Source organism: Pleuronectes platessa, chromosome 18 (genome assembly GCF_947347685.1).
Source record: "Pleuronectes platessa chromosome 18, fPlePla1.1, whole genome shotgun sequence".
Classification (NCBI taxonomy): domain Eukaryota; kingdom Metazoa; phylum Chordata; class Actinopteri; order Pleuronectiformes; family Pleuronectidae; genus Pleuronectes; species Pleuronectes platessa.
In genome coordinates, this window is record NC_070643.1 from 18,113,657 (window position 1) to 18,137,113 (window position 23,457).

The 23,457-nt window shown below is 44.2% G+C and overlaps 2 protein-coding genes across 2 annotated transcripts in view; one reads left to right on the forward strand and one right to left on the reverse strand.

Annotated features, from left to right (window-relative positions):
* Positions 1-12,016, reverse strand: part of LOC128461232 (oxysterol-binding protein-related protein 10) — a 47,391-nt gene extending 35,375 nt beyond the window's left edge. The window contains 2 exon segments of the mRNA XM_053446063.1: positions 2,090-2,265; positions 11,452-12,016. Of these exon segments, the coding sequence (XP_053302038.1) occupies positions 2,090-2,265; positions 11,452-11,741 (466 nt within the window). The 5' untranslated portion in view covers positions 11,742-12,016.
* A 6,198-nt stretch (positions 12,017-18,214) lies between these two features.
* LOC128461269 (transmembrane protein 42) lies at positions 18,215-23,081 on the forward strand. Its single transcript, XM_053446107.1, has 4 exons — positions 18,215-18,391; positions 19,743-19,889; positions 19,982-20,177; positions 20,268-23,081. The coding sequence occupies exons 1-3, from the start codon at positions 18,215-18,217 to the stop codon at positions 20,126-20,128; spliced, it is 471 nt and encodes a 156-aa protein (XP_053302082.1). The 3' UTR covers positions 20,129-20,177; positions 20,268-23,081.
* The last annotated feature ends 376 nt before the right edge of the window (positions 23,082-23,457 follow it).

Genomic DNA, 23,457 nt, shown 5'->3' on the forward strand with positions numbered 1-23,457 from the left:
GACACTTAAATGTTTGTAGCTGGTGAAATGTGATGCTCACTTTCAGAAAGATAATAACGTGGAGGACGCAGCTGTGGATAATCACATCAGCTGAAAATGTCAAGTCTGCAGCTCAACGGCCTCGTGCTGTTGCAGAACACTGCGTTTGTATCCTGATGTCTCGGCGGGTTTATAATCATCAATCACGAGGATGTATCGACATCAAAACACAGGACAATATGTAGAGTTTTCCTTCTTTCTGATGCATCTTAAATCATCCCTGTTGAACACAACTCGACCCTCCCGTCGGCTGACGTCGTTTGATTAACAGCTTCATTTACAATCCGGGCATTCAGACATGATTTAAGTCCCCCTGCTCTTCACCTCTGCTCAGCAGCACAGAACACAGGGCCCTGCAATCTCCCTACATCCAATAATGAAATACTCCCTTTCTATTCCTTCGGCTTTAGCTAATTACACTGTGCTCCTTTTGGTTCGGAGCCAGAAAAACCCTCAGGCTACGTTACAGCTGTGTTAGATGTCACATGAAAGTCCCCTGACGGATTAAGTTAGCCGTTGAGATCAGTGGTTGCACAAGAGACACCGCAAGGCAACTGTGCAGGTTTGGATTCAGGTATTGGTGGTGGGGTTAGGCTCCTCAGGGGGGGGCCCTGAGGAGTCGAGGGTAAATGGACTGGATATATATCGCCAAGTGGCAACCCACTGTGCCCACAGTCTTTGGCATTTGGCGCAAGCGACATCTTGGTTCTTATAAAGCCCACCTACACCTGAGACCTGCACCCATTGGATAATAATAGCTGTCAATCAATCGGTATCCATGCCCCAATGCATATGGTGTTTTATTGTCTATTTTACTTTAAACGGGACCATAAATCATAAAAATTAACATCATGCTGTATTGAAGAGGACTTGAAGCTAAACTCCTAGAAGACTCCCAGACTGCCTCTCATCTGGATCTGGGCAGTTTGACATTCAGAGGAATCAATGGTCTTTTAGAGCGTGAATTGAAACCATAAAGGTGAGGAGTGGGCTCTTTGCATCAGCCTCAGATTCTCTCTGTGTCCAGTATCTTCTTACAGCCGTTAGCGATAAGGAAATGCATTCAAAACCTTCTTTTGAAAAGAACCAGGGAACAAAGGATGGCATTTAAAGCTTCTGTAAGATGATACAGGCTTATAAGTGAAGCCTGAAAAACTGGAAAGGGACTCTTGACTGAACCTTATAGCATCTTACCTAAAGCACCTTATATAATCTTAATCACAGGTTGCAGAGGAGGCACTTTGTCCCCTGCTGTTCAAACAAATTCAAGCTTTTATCAATAATATTGCTTTTTCGGCGCTGGCATAGTTTTGGCAGCAGCTGAACCTCAAAACAGATCAACTTCAAAAAGATAAATATTTTTCCCTGAGAGACTTTCCTGATATTTGTTGAATCTCACAGAGCTGTTGGAAATGAAAACACCTCCGTCTCTGAGCTGCTCAGCCCAACAACCTCCTCTCCTCAGTGGGATCATTGTTTCCTCTTAGCTTCGTGCACTTGGACCACTGCGTTACACGTGAAATATAGGCCATGTTATTCTGATATCCTCCCCCTTGAGAGGGCGAGGGGACATTCCAGCGACTCAAGTGGAGCAGCAGTGAAAAGGAGTCTCTCTTGAAGCAGCGGATACAGGTCACCGAAAGCAGCGACAGGCGCTTTGTCAGGAACCAGGTCTTAAAGAAATATTCCACTTCGGTGCAGAGGTGCTCAGAGTTTGGCCTCGGAAACATCTTTACTATAGTTGAGGATTGTGCCAAACAAGACAGTGAAGCTATTGCGTGTTAAACCCAAATATTGAGCGAAATGTTCCTTTAAAATCACGAATAAGCACAATAATTTCATCCAGTTTGTATATAAAAATATTAATTAGAGCAGCAGGTAATTAGAGCAGCAGGTAATGAAAAAAGTTCTTTTCATTACCAGCTGCTCTGCACATAACTCCCAGCATGCAATCTGCTCTCCAAGTGACTCCCGACATAAAACACACACTCCACTCAGTGTTTGTGGTTTTGCCATATACGGGCAGCCTGAGGCCGGCGTGGGGTCGTACCTCTGAGCTTGTACAGCTCCCCGTTGACGGAGTTCACCACGAACATGTGCGGAGCCTCGTCACTGGTTGTGACCGAGGCGCCGATCAGGGGCAGGGACCCGCGGGGCTTCTGGCTCTTCCCCTGCTCGCTGACGAAATACTGCAGCTGTCCCGACTCTGGATCCAACACAAAGTACCTGGAGGAGACGGAGAGAGGGAAATAAGAAAGTAATGAGCCAGGGAGGGGAATAGAACAAGCGCCAGTAATGTTATCATCATTTTTGTTTTATGCTCTCATTATCTTGTTTACCCGAGAAACTTAAACCTTTTGTTTTTTCTTTCCTGCATGCACAAACTTCCCAGGATGTGGGAGGGAGAAGGAGAGATGAGGAGGAGAGCGAGGAATGTTTGTGAGAGGACACCGAAGGGAGATGCCGTAAAAACGCCTTTAAATTTCTTACCTCTCATTCCAACAACGCCTGTGGGATATTGTTCTGTTCACACAAGATTCATAATAAAAAAAAAACTCCCCTGTGTGCATATTAAAGTTTGCTTTAACCAACATAAAGTGTTAGTTTGGTCATCTTTGGCAGAACCGGCAGCTCCAGGCGTGGAAATTAAACCCAACATTTCCCCTTTTGTGATTAATGAATCACATTCAATCACTGAGTAATGAATCTCTGCCTCACTCATCGCTGGATGGGAGATTTAATGCCAGCCAGACACACGACCATATGCACATACACACACACTGAGAAAGGCAGACACATTTCATTTCCTGTTTCCAGAAAGGTTTCTCGATGACATTTAAGAAACAGGCCACTCCACTCGACTCTTTGTTCTGGTTCTGCAGCTCAACACAGCGGAGAGCCACTAGGACGCTTTGGCTAACCTTTGCATGTTTGTGCAAAGCAACCCGAGGTCACGCCGGTCGTCTTTGTCCACGTCTTTCGGTTTGGAACGCCGCTCCTGCCCCGCCCCCTCATTCCTCCCCCTGCCCACGAGATTCACCGTTTTACCAATCAATGCTCCACTTTCATCCACGATTAAAGAAGCTGCGGTATCGATCGGGCGTTTATCGAGCAGCTTCGTCCTTGGCACCGATACAGATGTTGCTTCTTCCCGTCGCCACATCACGGCTGCATGTGATAATTGAAGAGAGTGCGAGGAGACACCTGTCCGCCCAGCTGTCTCTCAGGGAATGATTTCTCCACGGATGTGTCCAAGAACAGCTACAGTTGATGTCTACCTGCCCTCATGCTGTAGTCTTAGACTTACTGCTTTTTATTCAACATAAACTGAATCATAAAACCCACACAAACGCTTGGTTTATTGCAGGACTGTTTTTTTATCCTGGTAACTTAGTGTATTAAGATTAGAAAAAAAAGCTGTGGTATTAGAATTCTGCAAAAGTTGGATCTAGTTTCACCATGTTAGCTTTGAGGCTGTAGCGAGGACACGTGCGTCTGTAAAGCACGAAATCATTATGGTACAGACTGAAATACATTAACATCTGATGGATGGACTATACTGATATTTCTGAGAGGATGAAGCCCAGTAAATGTTGCTGGACTTTTCCGCTAGCGCAGCCTTGAGTGAAATGTCCCATTGTGTGGATTACCATGAACCTTGCTCCAGATATTTGTGTTCACCTGCAGGATAAACTCAATAACTTGGCTGTACAGTGCTATTATAGTTTTTAAATAAATCGATAGTCAAATTATAATAATAAAATGTCAAATAACCAAAACAAAAACATTCACAAGTCCCCAGAGTCCAAAGTGACATTTTGAAATTGCTTGTTTTGTCCGATTAATATTGCAAAACCCAAATATTTTCTGCAAGCAATTATATTTCAGCACTAGAACATCAAACAGTTGTTATATATGAGGATAGATGATGTCAGAAAAATGCCAGCAGTAAGAGGACAGAGCGCTTTGTGTGTGTGTGTGTATGCATCCTTATCACTGAGGGCAATTTCCCATGAACCCACTGGAGCTCCCTGAAGAGGAAGCAGTGAACGGTGCTGTCTGAAAATTGATCCCGGCTCACAGGCTCGCCCCCTTCTACCAGGAGAGCTGGTGATTTATGTCAAGACAGCCAACCAGGGAACAATCTGCCTGCGTCAGTTTCTATCCACGCTTCTCACACACATACACACACACACTGTCCTATATGTATGAAATCTTATCCCTTATTCCGTCAGCAGTTATGTTAACCCCCCCGCCCCCCCTCCAGGCACCAGTTAAACCATAACACAGACCTTTAACATGATGGATGGAGCTGGATAACAAAGCTTGGTCCTTATACTGGTGTCATAACAGTGCTGACACTACACCGATCCGCGAGGCTGCAGACTCCGAGCTCAGGATGAACTTTTAACCTTTTGGAAGCAAGAAGCTGCAGCAAAACCGGAGAAAATGAAATAAAATGATGGACTGATGGAACAATGGAGTTTGGCACTGGGCTTGCTACACCACTTAGACCACGAACAGTCAATTTCACTTCAGTTCCAGTCAAAGTGTCGAGTTGAGCTGAAGATGCTGTGAACTTAATTTAGTCGACATATTGTTATCTGTGTATTTGACAGTATAGATTTAAGCTTGGAGGGAGGAGACAGAGCAGGGACGACGAGGGAAGGAATCGAACCTGTGGCACTTGTGTGTGTTGGACTTAAGACAAGCCAAGTGCTAAATAAATACAGTCCATTTTACATGCAGGTTAGGTTCATTGCAGATCGTTTGTCGATATATGAGAGCCCTGTGTGATACACTGGCGCCCGGGGTGTACCACGCTTCTCATCACATGTCAGCTGGGACTGACTCCATCCCCCTACCGACCCTTAAAGGATAAGTGGTACAGATGATGGATGGATGGATCTAACACCACGACCGTGTACTAGAATAAGGGAGGCAGATAAGAGGATGTAAAAAAGGAGAGCCTGCATGGTGGGTGAGGAAGAAGCAATATGCTTGTTTGGTTCCGTGTAAATGAGAAAACGCCGGAGTAATGACCCGTGTTTTTGATGTCTGAAAAACCTCAAGATTGCTTTTCTCATACTGGGCTTACTGGGTCATGTTTTTTCCCCATCGGCTCCTGATACATCAAGAGCATTACTACTTCAGCTCCTCGTGATGCAGGGCTGCTACTAAACATTTCCACCTTGGGCATTAATGGCATAATTTAAATGATTTGTTGTCAGGGTATAGAAAATAGAATCATACTATTTCCAGGCAAATGTCCACCTTATCTTTATAAGGACACGAACACTTTCTAACTTTTTCTGGCAAGGAAAATTCGGATCTATATATAGAGGCTTTCCTGGTCCCTGGCTCACAGCTCAGAAATCACTCACCCACTCAAGAGCAGATCTGTAACAACAGAGAGCTTTCTACTACTGAGCATTTTTTGCTGATATCATTCAAATAAATCATTGACATAACGAGAATGACGCCGTAACAAAGAGCTTAGTCGAGCACATTCGCCCACGTCCACAGAAACACTGCTGCTTCCTAATGGCATTAACAAGGGTTTCTGCAGGAAGCCGCTCGTCAGCAGGATTTGTTGGGATGTCTCCTTGCTGTATCTGTTGGCGGTTAGTTCTTTAGAAAAATGCTCTGAGGATAATCGGAGCAGGAGGAAAAGTTGTAAAGCACAGCGGTTATTGGCAGGAGATGTGGCTGATGCTTGTCCTGGAGTCAAATGTGTAGCACTGCAGTGTCACAGAGGTGATGTGAGCCATCGTTTTACTATCACACGCTAATCAAAGGAAAATATTAAAATAGGAATACATGATTTTTTATTAATGTGGGGCAAACAGAGTTGAGCCATTTTCAGGAAAACGTCTGGACTTCAGTGCACGACTGAAAACAGCTATATTGACATTCAGTCTGACATTTTACTTTCTATGTTATATAAAAGGGAGACATTTTCAAAAAGTTACCATTAAAAACATTGATGCCGGATCCTTTTGAGCTGCAGTTAAAAGTTAATTTGACAGGTGATTCCTGACCTGAGAAACAGCAGATGACAAAACGATCCATCCTTGCTCTGGAGCTTTTAACCATTCCTCACTTTGAGGTTGAGCATGTACAGAAAACACAATCTGCCAATGAAGACATGTGATCAAAAGCTCCAGAAAAAATGAGGAGTTGAACCTTGACTTGAGATGTTTTGTCAACTTCTATCACACCTGTTGTTTTGAAGCTACCAGCATAAGAAAGGAAATCATGAATCCAAATCTTCCTTCTCCTCCTCTTCCTCCTCCTCCTCCTCCTCCTCCTCTCTTCCACGGAGACAAACAGCAGAGCCACATTAACTCAACTCACAGCTTTGATCAGAGAAGGCGCAGCAGTGTAGCTTTCCACCGAGCACATCTGCAAAGAGATGATTCATCCCTCACAATCCTTAACTCCCCACTCCACCGGCCACTTACGACCATATAAATGCAGAAATTAACACGTGTAGCATTACTTACAGCCTCATTTTCTACAACGTGACTTCTAAAGAGGAGACTGAGAGAGAGCTCTGCATGATTTCTGTGATCTGCGTGTAAATGTTAGACAGATGATGCACAAACAATCCTCAGGATAAACAGATGACAACCTGAACTAACAGCTGAACACAGAGGAATATCTCCCACATTTGTTTGATCAGTTTGAAAATAAATCTGGTCTTTTTGCTACAGCCCGACTGATTTATAAGCACCTGGATGGTGACAAATGGTCCGATATGACTTTCACAGTCATATTGTATCAGGGTTTATGTTTGTTGATATGTTCCAATATGATAAGTTTTATCTTACAAAGAAACAATGCATAAAAGTTTGGTTTAATGTTATATTTCTGTTACTTACAGTCCATCCATTATCTACTGTATATACACCGCTTATCCTTTATGTCTGGTGGAGCTAATCAAAGCAGACATTGGGCATGAAGGGTTGCACAGCGGGGACAGGGCGCCATCTTATCGCAGGGCCAACATCCCAGAGTACCCAGAGAAAATCCACATGCGCTGAGAACAAGAATGTTGCACGTTGATTTAAGGGAATCCCGAGAGACAGATTCAAAATAGAACAGTCCGGTGCACCAGTGATTAGGTCACATTCCACGAAAACCCAAACATACACGGTTTGACTTCTGTCTGCAGAAGCTTTGTTGCATTTCATACGCTACTCCGACCCAGTCCAACAGAACCAAGGTGGTTTTCTTTCATTATTACCTTTTGTGGGTCAAGCTCCAAAAAACAATGAATCCTACGTTTCCTCCAAAGCAATTCAAAAGCAGCTTTGTAGAGCAGCCTGTCTGCATCCTGACTGCACAGGAAACATCACACCTCCAGTTTGTAATACAGCTGTTCTGCTACAATTGACTTAATATGTCTTTATACATCTGTTTTGACAGGCTGAGTCTGAACGTGTGCAAATATATGTATGTGCATTTCTGTGTATAGAGAACAAGCCACCTTTTTAAGATTTTCTCTGACACACACACACACACACACACACACACACACACACACACACACACACACACACACACACACACACACACACACACACACACACACACACACACACACACACACACACACACACACACACACACACCCGGCACCTAGCAGCACTTCACATTGACACATGGCCACCCACACAGTGGCAGAATTAGCTCCACTCGGGTCTGCGGCCCACCACGACACCACCACCAGCCAAACACACACACCGCGACTCCCTCCACGTCACAAACACCGAGAACGTGACTGTTATTCCTCCGGCACCGAGTTCCACCAGTCGCAGTCTCTCCTGCTTCAAACCTTTCTGTGTTTGAAAGCTTCTATAAGAACCAAAGCCATTTATCCCATGTGACAGAAAAAGAATCTGCACTGAAGTTTGTCCTGAAATGTATTACACACACACACACACACACACACACACACACACACACACACACACACACACACACACACACACACACACACACACACACACACACACACACACACACACACACACACACACACACACACACACACACACACAGGAAATCAAATATCTAGAATATTTCAAGCGGCTGATTGGAATCTGGAGGATAACTCTGCTTTTGCAAATCACAGCCCCTTTCAGTAACTGACATAATGGCTTCATACAACATAATAATAGCACCACCCCAGGAATCATTTAAATTCACGTACTGTAGAATTAACTCATCTTCATGGATGTGTGGAGCAGCGGCATTCAACAAAATATGAAGCTTTTTCCTTCCTTTCTAAAGACTAAACTAAGAAATTAAATTTCATAAATTTGCATTCAAATGACACGATGATTGTCCCGTCTTTGTGCGCCGCTCTTTCAGAGATCAAAACTGCTTCCTGATGAGATAAGAGGAGCTTTGGTGATAATTATTAATCTTCACAGGCGACCTAGGAGGTACAAGTCATCATAGTTCTAACGAGGAGCAGTACTGCAGAAAAACAGGGGTTTGTGCAAACCTCGGATCTGATAGCATTTCCAGCTTCGGGGCTACATATTCAGGATCCTTCAGTCGATGCTCACAATCTGTTTGTGCACAGTGGAGCTCCAGGCCGGGGCTAAGTATCTGGTCAATGAACTGAAAGGAATCTCTGCTTGAAAGCGAGACTTTAGCCTTCTGGCTCTGTGAAACTGGAACAGAGCAAGGCAACATCTCAAAGGAAATAACCTAACCCTGCAGTAAACAGCCTGCACAGCATGTCTGTTTAAATACATACCGTGTGTGTGTGTGTGTGTCTGAGTGTGAGTCTGTTCAACTGACGACAAATCCCACATGAACATCTCAGACATAATTTTCTTTTGATCAACGCCACCTTGCTGTTCCCCCTTTGAAAAGAACATGTGTGTATTTTTTTCCCCAGGTATCTCAGGGGGGGCACATCGAGATCCAGGTCAGTGCATCATCTGTCTGTCAGTTTGATAGGAGAGCAGGGAGCAGCCGTTCGTTTTCTCCACCTCCACCTCCCTATATATCCCCACTCCTCTCACTCTCACACTGGCTTCCAGCCCGAAATCATGTACAGCCTCTGCTTCCGTCTCCTTCCGCTGCACTGCTACAGCGAAGCAGCACACATCAGCTATTTTTGTGTGCATACGGTAAAAAAGAAGAAGAAACTCCATTCACAAAATTACCCAGCTGCAGAGCCGAAATCCTGCGTTATTCACATCAACTGTACAGGTGTTCAGCAGTGCACAGGAAATTCGCAAGAAAAGGCTTTTTCCATTACAATGAAAACCTAAACAGCAACCAGATGTTGTATGTGTTGCTCAGAGCAACAAGTGCAGGCTGCAGTGATGTTTTCAGATGAAAAGCACTCTCACAGCTTCTCATAAAAAACTTGGGTTTTCCGGCGTGGGAGTTGAGTTAATCAGGGAGTGAACCCATAAATGCTACATGACGTCCAGTCGCACAGTAAAGCACCGAGATATTCTGTTCCCAGCGAGCAAAGGAATATCACACAACCACAGGTAAGATGTCTGAAGCTGCAAAATAAAACAATAAGTCATATTTCCAACAACCTGCAGCAGGAAGGGCACAGCGCAGAGTGAGCGCCCATATACACTTTAATGTTACCACATTGTTAGGTACACCTGTACAATCCAATGCCTCAACCCTTTGAATAAGTCCTTTCTTATTCAGTTGGTCAATTATCAATTAGCCTCACACACCACACGGACACTAACACACACACACACACACACACGCACACGCACACACACACACAGCCACTACTGTCACTTATCCTCAGGAGTTACAGAGCCACATCAAGCGTTATGCCTATAAACATCATTCTCATTAATGGATGATCTATTCATTATATTACTATTTATTGTTTATTAATGATGAAACGAGAAATCTAAAGATTTTCTGACATGTCACAGACCAAATGGTAAAGCAATTAATTGAAAAAGGAACCAGGAGATTAATCAATGATGAAAAATATTCATTTGTTCAGCTCTACTTATAACAAGTACTTTTTGCTGACAAGGAAATCATATTTATTTTGAATAGCATTAGAACATAAACATCCCTTAAAGTGACCATCATGTGTATTTATGTAGTTAAAACACACTGAAGTTGAAAAACAGTGTGACGATGTGAGTCTGCAGCTCCTCTGTTCTCCCGACTCATTGCTTCTCTGTCCATCTCACAACTTCACTCCTCTGATTCCCTCTCACTGCTCTTACCGAGTGATTTTCAGCCACAGCGGGCGCCTGTCTTCAGAGAAAAGGCTCTAAAAACTCCCACTGGGCTTTACCTGCTCAGCCCCAAACTGCAGACACACAAAGCTGAGGGATACGCTGGAAGAAAGGAGTTGATAGAAAGCAAACACAGACTCAAGAGAGGGTCAGTGTTGGACTGACACTCATCAGGTGGCCAGAAACACGACTGCAGATGAATGGTGGTGTTTCTCAATAGCTGCTGCACGACTGACTGTATTTAAGTATTTCTGCCATAAGGGGAAATGTCAGTGACTACTTTTAAATGGACAGCAATATTCCTGCTATTGACATTATTCCGAATAAGACATTATAATGATGTTTATTATACGAGTTGCTAATCGAATATTGCATCCATATTCCTGTTTACATGTCAGACGTATAGCTGCTTCCATGAGGGCACTCAACTTCTTTATGGGAATGAGGAGTGTGTTCATATATCCTGTCTTTAATAAAACATACTTGCCACTATACAAACATGAGGCAACTCAATATTCGAAAATGAAATAAAACTAGAACTGCAACTGGTCTATAAATTGTCTAAATAGGGAAAATTGCAGTTCACAACTTTCCAAACAGATATTACCATTATAGGTGCCAAAGAAAATCAGCAAGTATTTAGTCAAAAATCATTGATATCTAATAGTTTTTAGTCAAAGAATGACTTGAGTAAATTATGAATGAATGAAACACCTGCTGATCCAGGTCTCAATGCAGGAATCTCTGTAAATACTAATTTCATTATATAATTTGCCAAAGCAGAGTTGAACGTTATATTCTCAAAAAGTATCTCACCATCACTGAGTACATTAAAGTTTGATTTTACTCATTTGAAATACTGTAAATACTTAATATATGAAGGTATTAGTGATAATGGTCAGTCACCATCAGGCTTGTGTGTGTGTGTTTGTGTGTATGTGTGTGTGTGGGGGGGGTGGGGGGGGGGGTGGCTGTTTGGATTATCTGAACCCCACAACCTCCCACCTCCCTCCCTTCCTCCCCCTCTCTCAGTGACGTGGTGGTAAAAGTGCAACGTGGACGGAGCCAAAACAACATGAAGCCACGGACACATGGAGCCACGGACACCTCCTCCCACCTCCTCCCTCCACCTGAACTCCATCCGTGCTCCTCTTACCTGTTCTGCCAGCCCTGGATCAGGTTGGTGTATTTGCTCAGCACTCCTTCCAGCTGCCTCCTCCTCTGCTGCACATTCATGCTGTTCCCCAGCATCGCTTCCCGGCTGCCTCCTGCTCCGGCCGGGCCGCCCAGGGAGCCGGAACCGGAGCCGGAGCCAGAGCCCGAGCTGGAGCCGGGGCTGTGCGTCCCGGTCCGGCCGCCGGGCTTCCTCGCCGAGCTCCCCCGCTCCGTGGAGGGAGAGTTTGTTTTGTTGGTCCCGTGATGCGGACTGCAGAGAGACTTGTCCATCCTGGCGACGGGACGGTGAACAGCAGCAGGAGGAGGAGGAAGGAGGAAGGAGGAGGAAGAGGAGGAGGAGGAGGAGGAGGAGGAGGAGGTGGAGGATGGACCAGCAGCAGCAGAGAAGCCTTCAGAACATAAGTGTAGAACCAGGCGGCGGAGTGTCTGCTCAACTACAGCGGAGGAGGGCGAGCTGTGACCGCGCTGCTCCGGTGGTGTGACCGTCCCTCGGTGCGGGAGGAGACGGACATGTTCCTCCTGGTGTCCCGCTCGCTCGCTCCTCTGCAGTGAGTGTGCGTGTGCGTGCGCGTGTGTGTGTGTGTGAGTCCGGTTCTCCTCCAGCAGTTTTCCTGGAACCCACTGCGGACACGCCCACTCCCCTGTGGACCCGCCCCCCCGGATGTTACAGTCCTGATGGACACATCATCGCACTAAAAGAAAAAGTAACAGAGACAATTTATCAAATACAAATACTACAAATACCTGCAGGAGAAACTCAGATGACTCATGAGTGAATTCTGGTGGATCCTCATGGGAGAAGGATCATGATCGTGGTGGCATCTGAAAATCACAAGACTGATTTCCATTATGCTAAAATCTTTCTCTTCAAAACAATTCCACTTCTGTCGGTCTCTGAGGTTTCTACGTTATATCTACGTTATTTTCCCATATTAATAAAAACGTTTCGGGAGCTTCTCCTAACACTTGTCGAGGATTAAGGGCAGAAGACACCGTGTTAGCCTTGTTAAGTCCAATGACACAAATTGTGATTTGTGAATATGGTCTATACATACGTGTATGTCCTTATGATTTATACATTTCATCAATGTGTTATGTAATCCACTCATATGAACACTCACATACAAAATCACAGACAGTCAGGATGAAAAGTACATGTTAAAGGTTCAGGGCGTAGAATTTACTGACATCTAGTGGTGAAGTTGTGTGTTGCAGCTAAACATCCCTCACCTCCCCCTCCCCTTCCAAACATGAACGAGAACCTGTGGTAGCCTTCAGTTGTCATAACTCACAAGAAAAAACATAAAAGACTCGTACAATTTAGATAAAACACACTAGTGAAAACATCACTAGGTTTATTCTATAGTCAATTTCTGCCAATAGATCCCTTTCATCTAAATCTTTCACACTGAACCTTTAATGAAGACCAGACCGAAGAGCAGTGCAGGCGATTAGCAGGAGGCCGAGATAGTGCTGAGCAATCGAAGGCGTGAATCGCCACAGGACACTCATGAGAGCACGGATAGATTCCTGCTGCTTGTCAGCTGAGGCAGCCACAAAGCAAAGATCAATACGAGGCAGCGGAAAAGAAAATCCCTGTTCAACCGAGAGTTAGTGGTTTGTTAAAAGCTCGAGCTGAGAGTCAAGCAACGGTCAGCTGCATTTCATTATGAGAGGCCATGGCAGTTTGACTCTGAGGCCTTCGTCATCACACTTAAATTTATAATGAATATAAATACTTCATTTTTCTACATAAATGAAATCAGCATTTGCCAAACCCTTCACATAGTCAATGTATAGTTTGATTGGCTATGTATCTTTTTTATCACCAGACCATAAAACAATATGCAGCCAATGATTCAACTTTGAGTTTATCTGCTCCAATATGAGCCGTCAACATTTGCGTGCTTGGCTAACTAGCTTACAACCCACAGTAATTGGTACTTAACCGTCTGCGTGTGCATCTCACATAGAAAAATAGTTTGGGCCCAGATCGTCAAAACAATTGGGATGAAGTGGCTAACACATTGTTAATAGAATAAGAACATTAATATATTGGATGTTCATATGTTTTTGGTCATGAAGTGTAGTGGAAAGTAGTTTGTTTCAGAATTCTTAAGCAACTTGATTAAAGCGAGTGACTGTCCAACACCGGACGTCTGACGGCCTTTAAGAAAATAATTGATGATTTATCACAAGGCTCAGCAAATAAAAAGCCAGAGACTCAGCGTTAGAGATAAAGTTGTACGATGACGTCCTCCCTCAGGACACAGACTTCATCTCTTACTTCTAATTCATCAATTTCCACGACATGATCTCTCACAGTTTTTAACGGATCCTGGCATTTCGAGCGCCTCCGTCGTGAGTGGCAGGACGGAGAGTTTTCGTTGATACTGATTGTCGGAAAGACGATCGTTATGCAGTCGGTGCACATTTTCAAAGGTTACCGAAAAAAAGTAGAGGAGGTTCCTTTGGAGCAGGCTGTCAGAATTTGAATAAAGACGGGTGGATATCATCGGTGAAGCCATATCAGCGTTTGGCCGTGTGAGCCTCGCTGTCCTTGCCCCTGACAGCTATCTGCACACTGCTGCTGTCCATCCCATAATGTACAAATACATATAATCCACATCCTGGAGAGCACGAAACATAACACAACTATATCGCACAGACAGCGCCGGCCGACCTTGGATTGTTTCCTCGTTCTGCTTATGCTGCGCTCACAAAGAGCAGCTGGATCACATTAGCATCTCACCTGCTCTAATTGTTCCTGGCAACAACAGGAACGGACATTATCTGGAGTCTGTTTGTTTTGGGAACATTTTATCTGCTCGATGTGAACTCTGCAGCCCGGCAGCATGGCTCCATGCACCGTCTGGAGAAGAAACCCAAACGAACTTAACTCTGTCTCTGGGCTCTCACTTTGATTTGACCTGGGGTATAACTGTGTTTCAGCTGATTTCATTTCTGCCTCGGTTCAGGCTAAAGTACAACCACCGTGTGGGGATGCTCGACTTGCCAAAAGCTTGAGACTGTTTGCACAACAGCCTGCATCATCGCAAAGAGCTGCAACCTCGCCAATAATTGGCTGGAGGGGGGCTATTGACCCTGCATGTTGACAAGGTCAGCATACAGCGTTTGTGTGTGTGTGTGTGTGTGTGTGTGAGAGTGTGTGTGTGTGTTTGTGTAGCTGATAGCAGGAGCGAGAGATTTTCTAGTTCAAGGATGTGTGCCCTGCCTGTAAGTGAACATTTGACCGTACCCCTCTCCGCGTGCTGCCTCTTTCCATGCAGAGCTGAAAGATGACGCCATGACTATCAATTGGATCAGCTGAAAGAATAAAGCTCTGTGATGAACAGAGATGAATATGAAAGCTGTATATTCTTACTGGTTTTTACTATCTTTACGTCGTTGTGTTTGTCAGGAATCTCCCTGAAGGTCAGAGCATCTTTACACCTCTAAAAGAAAGAGTGAATAATTAGGAACAGCACATCAACATCCAAGAGACCAGAAACCGTTGTGTTCAAGTCACCTCTCGTGTTTTATATCCTCTCTGCTCTGTGCTATGAACATTTCAATATAGTTAAATGGTTTTTAAATAAAATGTGATTAACCATGTTTCGATGCATCTCAAGATGAAATGAACATGTCTCGTATTTAAATGTAATCAGGTAAATGGATGCAAAGGAAATGGAAAGAAAAATCCTGCAAATATAAGAGGTCCATTTTAAGACCACTAAGTTCTTCCTTTAATTCATTCAAATCTATTCTGATTTATAGTCGCTGACATCAGACTTAAAGGTCACAGTAAAGGTTCTCACTCTAATGAACCTTACACTTTGAAGAAAGCCTTTGCCCCCTATTAAATCACCTCACTGGTCCAAAAGCACAAATGTGGACAAAGACACAGGGAGACGATGACAGACCTTCTGTAAAAGTGTCCCTGAAGCTCTGTGGGCTCAATTATCGCTCTATTGAGCAGCAGCACGAGGGTCCCAATTAGAGCTCCAACCTGACACTTGTGTTTGTCAGCGGAGAGCTTCTGGCGACAACAGCTAATGGCTCAGTTTGAGTTCAGACTTCTCCGACATAGGCAGACAGAACGATGACTGTGTGACGGACTGAGGGCGGTCGTCCCCCTCCAGCTTGTGTCACAGAGATCAGAACAGAGGACGCTGGCTTCTCTCATCCGTCACAACAGCTCTAATATCCCTTTTCACAAACAACAGGACAACACACACACAAACACAGACACATACACACACATGGAAGTCTTGGCTCTACAATTCTATTTTACACCTCCATGCTGGGGACAGCTAGTGGCCGGGGGCGTTATTTTCTCTGGTTCTCCATCCATTCATCCCGTTTTGTGAGGGCAATACCTTCAGAAGTCCTTGAGGGAATCTCTTCAAATTTGTTACAAATCTTCAGTTGGACTCAAGAGTGAAACAATTTGGTTTTGATGGTCAAGGTCGCTGTGACCTCACAAAACAAATTGTTTGCCTTGTGAACGTGATAACTCAGGAACACCTTGAGGGAATCTTTTCTAATTTGGCTCACACGTTTACTAAGACTTATCAATGAACTGATTAGATCTGGATGCTCATAGATCAAAGTAACCTCAGTTTAATCTGACCCTTTTTTTTATGTAGACTAAAGCTGCATTTAGTTTTACCTTACTTCCTTAAAGCACTCAGTGATCCCTTAGCTTAACTTAACTGAACTCACTTTATAACTAAACTTATTGAACGGATATATTCAAAGCATCGATGACGCCATAACAGCTACTTATAAACTTATTCAAATTTTAAGTCTGAGCTCTGTAAGTAAAATACAGATTTACACATGTACAGCAAGTTGTGATAAATGTGGAAGTGTCTCTCTACAGAAGCACACTGGAGACATCTGCTGGGCAACATAACTAATTTAGTTTACATTTGGTCTGAGGGAGAAAATGATGAGCTCATCTTCAGTGTGTGATGTAGTCTTCCCAGGAGCATTTAGAAATTCCACCCTCCTCATTGAAATACAGCCAAGTAGGCTTTCAGAAGACGAGTCACAGAAGGAAAAGCACAGTCTTTAATATTTGAACAGTTGAATTCTATTTGTCTGCTTCCATTTCAGGACCCTGGTGTTGTGCAGCTGCCTCCTAATATAGATTATTTTCTCACTATAAATTTTTTTTGTAACAGAGAATGTTTAATGACCTAATTTTGGAATTTGTCTTTTTGTGGATTTGCTTGTTTGTTTATTTGTCAGAAGGATTACCCAAATAAAAACTACTACAATTTCTATCAAACTTAGTAGAGGGATGCAGGTTAATGGGGCGGATACAGGGTCTCACTGTTTTTAACAATGTTTTTTGATAAATAAATCATTTAGGTGTTTAGACCACTTCCTTTTTTGTATAAATATATTACTACCATAAGAACTAGACAAACGTTAGTAGGAATGTCGACCTTGGCGGAGGTATGCTTGATTCTTTTTTGCCATTGAATTTAATGGTACCTTTTAATCGTGACGCTCTGATTAATACATTCAATACAGACCCATACATTCTTGACAATAGCTCCTTTCAATTCCCTAATAAGAAGAAGAATTCAGTCTTATTCTGGTTCGTCCTCTTTGACGAGCTCATCTCTCTGTAAAGGAGAGAATGAGGATCATGTGTGGACGTACATGTGCAGCCGTCTACTGCCTATACGCTCACCTCCCACGCATCCCATTTATACGCTTTGTGTTATAATGATTCCTTATAATGCAGCTCATCAGTATGCTGGAGGGAACTGAGGTCTGTCCCCGGGATTCAAGCCGTTTGGATAGAGTGGAGTCGCTGCCACACTCAAGGACATCACGTTAGCATTGATTGCCCTCTTCTCCAGCCAGCATTACGGCACAGAGGAACAGGAGGCTTTGCTTGAATACCTACACTCCCACTTTAATAAGAAGAAGAAACCTTCTACTGCCTCAAAGCTATTTTTTTATTCAGCCATGGATTTGAAATTATAGAACTACAATTCCCAGAATAAGGGTGCAGAATAAGTGACTGCATTGTAAAAATACTATATTTATATATATATTAATATAGGTCTGATTTGAGTATTTAATTATTGATTTTGTATTATACATAACATTAGTATTATTTTATTATAAAAAATGAATACGCAATAAAGATGTAGTAGCAGAAGTTGCAGTAGTAATGATAACAAAACAGTAGCCGTAATAAAAGTATTATTATCAATAATACAAAATCAATAATAAAATAATACTCACACATATAACACACATAATAATATATAAATATAATGAATACATATATAAATAAATATAATCATAATATGTACAAAATAAATCCCAGATAAAAAATAGTATGATTCCCATTGTTGTTATAATTCATATTGTTGTTAGTATTTCAGACACCTTATTGCAGCTAGTAAGTTGTACAATTTTTTATAAGGTTATAAAAAAGGTAACTACAACTCCCAGAATGCCACGGGGTCTTTTCGGTCCAACCACTGCACCGCTCCGGGTTGAACATGTGCTGTTTGACTGCCACCGGACGGTTGTGGGTAGAAAGTGCAGGGAAACGTGCTCAGTGACACACACACAGGAGACACACACACACACACACGGACACACGTAGTGCGATGCGGGCAGCTCGATCCGGACCAGCAGCAGCAGCAGCAGCAGCGATGTGGAGGTTTGTCCGAGAATAATGAGCCTCGGCCGCCGCCATCATCATCACCATGTTCCCGGGAGTTGGCTACGCGCTGCTGGCGGGTTTCCTCGGGGCCGTGGCGTCGTCCTCGGCCAAACTGTCCCTGGGAGCGGACTACCTGAAGGGAGTGTGCGAGTCCGGACTCCGGACGTGGGGCGAGCAGCGCAGATTCAGACAAGCGGACGAGACCACCACCTGTGACCGGGTGAGGAGGCGCCACCGCCGCGGCTACTGTGAATTATTCACGCGATGGGGATGGAGGTGATGTGAATAATGCAGCGGGGAGCGTGTGTGTCCGAGAGAGGGCTGGGTTCTCCCGGAGGAAGTTGGGACATGAGGTGCTGGTGATCCCCTCCTCTTCACCTCCTCTCATTTCCTTTACTCTCCACCTCCTCCCTGACTCCATCTCCTCTCCTCCTCCCTGACTCCATCTCCTCTCCTGTCCACCTCCTCCTCTCCTTTCATTTCCTCTCCACCTCCTCCCTGACTCCATCTCCTCTCCTCCTCCCTGACTCCATCTCCTCTCCTGTCCACCTTCTCCTCTCTTTTCATTTCCTCTCCACCTCCTCCCTGACTCCATCTCCTCTCCTCTCCTCCTCCTCCCTAACTCCATCTCCTCTCCTGTCCACCTCCTCCTCTCCTCTCATTTCCTTTACTCTCCACCTCTTCCCTGACTAAGTTTCACCTCCTCTCCTTTCCTTTATTCTCCACCTCCTCCCTGACTCCAGCTTCTCTCCTGTCCACCTCCTGCCTGACTCATCTTCACCTCCTCTCCTTTCCTTTACTCTCCACCTCCTCCCTGACTCATCTTCATCTTCTCTCCTCTCCTCTCCTCTACCCTTCACTTTCTCCCTGATTCCTCTCCTCCTTTCCTTTACTCTCATCTTATCTCCCTCTCCTCTCCCCCCCCCCCCCCCCCGTCTCCTCCTCTCCTCTCCTCCCTGACTCCCTCAGCATCAGCATCACACGGGAGACCCCATGCTGCAGCTGCCGTGTCCTCGTGCTGAATGACATTGCAGTGTGATGTGTTGTCGCGTTGCTCGGCCCCTGACGGTGTCTGAGCTGTGTGTGTGTGTGTGGGGGGGGGGGGGGGGGGGGGGGGGTCATGTTTCCTCAACGACCTTCATGCTCTCTGCACACGGTGACGTCAGGAACCTCCGCAGGCAGCAGTTTGAAGCGTGAGGCGGTGGAGACGTCAAACTGTGACCTCTAATCTGCAGGAGCACTAAAGAGCTGCATGCGTCTAAAGCCCCAGGTTTAAACTCGGCACAATTTTTGCTAACACAATTAGATTTCACAATAGAAGTCCCGTCCCTGTGGCTTTGGCTGCCAGAGGGATGTTATTTTTAGTATTAATCATGTGAAACTGTAGGAATCCATTGCCTTAGAATGGACGTTTGTATCCCGGGTCTCCTTCCACAGAGGTCGCCATGTTTCTAGAGGAGCCCAGAATGGACAAACGGAGCAACTGTCTTTGAGTTTGTCGTTTGTCGTTCGTCTCGAGTGATGTGAGTTGTCGTGCGCTGTTTGTACGAGCTTGTGTTTGTGTTTTCCAGCTCCACATCCCTCTGAGGCTGCTGTGTGGCGGACTCCTGTTCACCTGTAACGCTGTGATGTGGACCTTCCTTGCCAAGGCACTCAGGTACTCCTCCTCCTCCACCCAAACCACTGTGACCACCACTGCCTCCAACTTCATATCTTCCGTAAGTAGCCGCCTCTCGTTTGCTTCTTTTCTCGTCTCAGACTCTATTGAGAAGGAACTAAATTCACTCTGATATTTTCTCCACCTCCGCAGGCTTTCCTCGGGCAGCTGATCTTTGGTGAAGCCCAGATAACACTGTGGTGGGTTGGGATCTCTCTGACCTTCTCCGGCCTGCTGGTGCTGCAGAGGGTCGCACCACAGGAGGGACACCAGAGCGCCGTCGCCCAGAAGGATGAATGATCTGTCTGGTCTCCACTAGTTCAGTTCGGCCTGGCTCCTGCTGGCTGTGGTACGTGGTGTGTCTCAGTTCAGCAACTCCTTTTTTTAAAATAAGATTTAAAATACATTTTAAAACTTTGTATCCTTCTTTTTGTAACAGTGCAGGTGGTGAAGCCGTGCCAGCTGCTGTTCTGAAATCAGAGGAGATGCCGACTCTGTCCACGGTGCAGCCTCACTGTGGCTGGTGGAGACAAAGTAACAGACGCCTGCATCCAGTTTCCCCTGACGTCCCAATATCCTCCTCCTCCACAGACTCACAACGAAGCAAAAACTACACTAGCTTTATGTTATGTTTTGGAAACTATCTAGTCCATAACAGCACAACAAGAACTTACGGGCCAACACAGCAGATGTGAAGGAAGGGGAATGACTAAATGGAATAATTCTACATTTTGTGAAATACTTTAATTTGCTTTCTTGCTGAGAATAGAGAGGATTTGTTATTTGAATAATGCCCTAACTCGCAATGTAGTTGAGTGATAAAAAACACATTCTGGATCTGAACCTTTAACCGGATCCCCTCTGGAGCCTGTGATTCTCTCCTGGTCTTTGCCTCAACCCTCCACCAGGTTCGGTGCAAAACAGTTCTGTCATTTTTGTGTTATCCTGCTGACAAACAAGGAAACAGACAAGACACAGACATCAGTCCAAAACCCAGAAGATTCACATTTCAGAAGCTGGTGCCATTATGTTTTTGGTTAATTTGGCTTGAAAATCTCAAATGTTAAATCAAAAATGTAAAGTGCTTATTGGAGGAAAAGCACTGATCCTCTCTTTCAACTCTCAGCAGCAAAAACAAGAAGCGTATTTCAGGGAGGATGATAACACGTTATGTGAATATATAACGTGAGGTCCTGTGCTCGTATTGACACAATCTTTTGGGTAAATTGCATCATTTCCCATGTGCATGTTAGCATCTATCAAACTGTGCGTTATAAACTGCAGCTGTTTTGATCCCGACAGCTTTCCTTACTTACATATCCTTAAGTTACTCAGACACTCACTGTAAACATCCTACACCGACACTCCATCGTCTGCATGCTCAAAGCGATGTTATACACACACGAAGCTAACGAGGTGTATTCCACGAGTAATAACCCCGGTGATGTAGCGCTGAAAGGCTCCACCCTGGTGTGACGACTTTGCCCGGCACCAGGGTCTTTCTTCTTCTTCTTCTTCTTTCTTCGGCAGCTTGAATCTTAACCTCAAGATATCGAGCATGACACGTGTTGTGATCCGGAAGCAACTGACCTCCTGAAGCGTCATTTCACATCGGAGCGACGTCCCTGTGAGCCTCTTCGTTTTATTTATCTCGTGACTAAGGCGGCCAAACTGCATTTGCAATCTCGTATTATTCTGTTGCACGTCGGAAACATCGGTCCATAGCTCTCGTCATGTTTGTGGGTTTATTAGAGCCCTGAGCTTCCCTCTTCATCCCTGGAGTTGTCTGCAAGAGTGCAATAACACACTTCCTTTAAAATCTCATGTGACACTGTGACGTGTGTAAGCGGAGGAGCTTTGAGCATCAATAATGGAACGCTGAAAAATGGCAATACCTGCTACAAGACGGATTTTTTCTGTTCGCATGACATCTGAGGCTGCTTCGTTAAAAAGAAAAAAAAATCACACTGTTCTGTTGTTTGGATACATATCATAATATAACTGCATAATGGTAGCTATCATACCGGGCTGTAATATCCCACAGCAGCGTCTTCAGCAACATTTATAACACACGTCCTTCCAACCGCTGCTGTGCAGGACTCGTATCATGAGATTTACATGCATCCCTGTTAATGTGACTGCAGTGACAATGTGACTATATCTCATACTAGGGGTCGGCTGCGTGGTGTTGGTAGCAGGGCCGTTCACTCACCGTGCAGGATTTTTTCAGCCCTTGTTTGTGCCTCCATGTCTTGGGATCCTGGGTGTGTTGAGTCGTTTATAAGAGTTGTCAGACAAATTGGGAAATTCTGCTTATTTGCTTTTTGTTGTCGTCTGTAGCTGATGCCAGAATTCAATTAGCCTAGCTTAGCATAAAGACTAGAAACAGAGGGAACTGGTAGCCTGGTCTTTTCAATGATAACAAAACCTTCCTAGGAGCATCATTAAAGGTCCAGTGTGTAAGATTTAGGGGAAAGGCATAAATTAAATATAAAGGAATCCTCATAATGTTTTCACTAGTGTGTTAGTCATCTAAATTGTGGCGGGAAAACGAATACAAGCAGACTCTCCCAAAATGTCAAACAACTCCATTAACATACGGTACCTTTAATATCTGTGATTTATGCTTTTATTTTGAAAATTTTATCGTGCCTGGCTTTAATTTCAACTTAACGGCATGACATGATGTGACCTGAGGGGAAACCATGGACCTGTGAACCCACTCTCAGTCTAATATAACCAATCAGAGCTCTGCAGTAGCCACATTTAAAAAAAACTGTGACAGAGGCATGGCCTCTGTCACAGTCACTGTCACTCATCTCAACTGTAGATGAGTGTACAGAGAGATAAAACTAAACTGAAAAGCTCATGTGCTGCAAGTATCAGAAACCATTGAATCAATAAGGATTTTAAGTATTTGAAGCTGTACTGTTGACAGCAGAGCCACACAAGTGTGTTCAGTCCCAATATTTTGAATTTAAAATGAAAGAAGCTCGTCCTTGTTGGTTCTCGCCACACGAGCAGACCACTATAACAGGGAGTGGCTGATTGCTCTGATTTAAACCTGACAATGTGTTTTACAGATGTTTGTAAAAGTGTAAATATATTCTGTTGATAGCAGACACTTAATGGATGATGCGTGAATTGTCGTCTCCGCCCGAGAGAAGAAACACTGTTAAATTAATAAATAAACATCTTATCCGACAAACAAGTTTCCTGTTTCCGTCGCTCACGTTGGCTTTTGGGAGACGTTCAGGAGAAGGGTTCACACAGAGCGGCTTCTCCGAGCTGCTCTTCATCCATAGAAGTACAATTAGATGTGAAGCTCTGTGGTTTTCCTGCAGCGAAGAGGAACTGAACCCATTAAGCTCAGTGTCCTTTCTTTGCATTCAAACATGATGTTTTAATACAGAGGGCTTACTGTAATACAGCTGGATGGGATGTTTTCCTTGAGCTAGTCTACATATACTTATCCCATTGTAAAGATGTTAAATAATGGTACGCAAAAGAAAGTTATCAATTAGTTTAAAGGATGTTTGGCTATTTTCATTATAATTTGTAATTTTTTTGTTTTAAACAGTATCTAATATCCATTAATTTAAAATCTAGTGCCCAAATCTTCCTCAGGT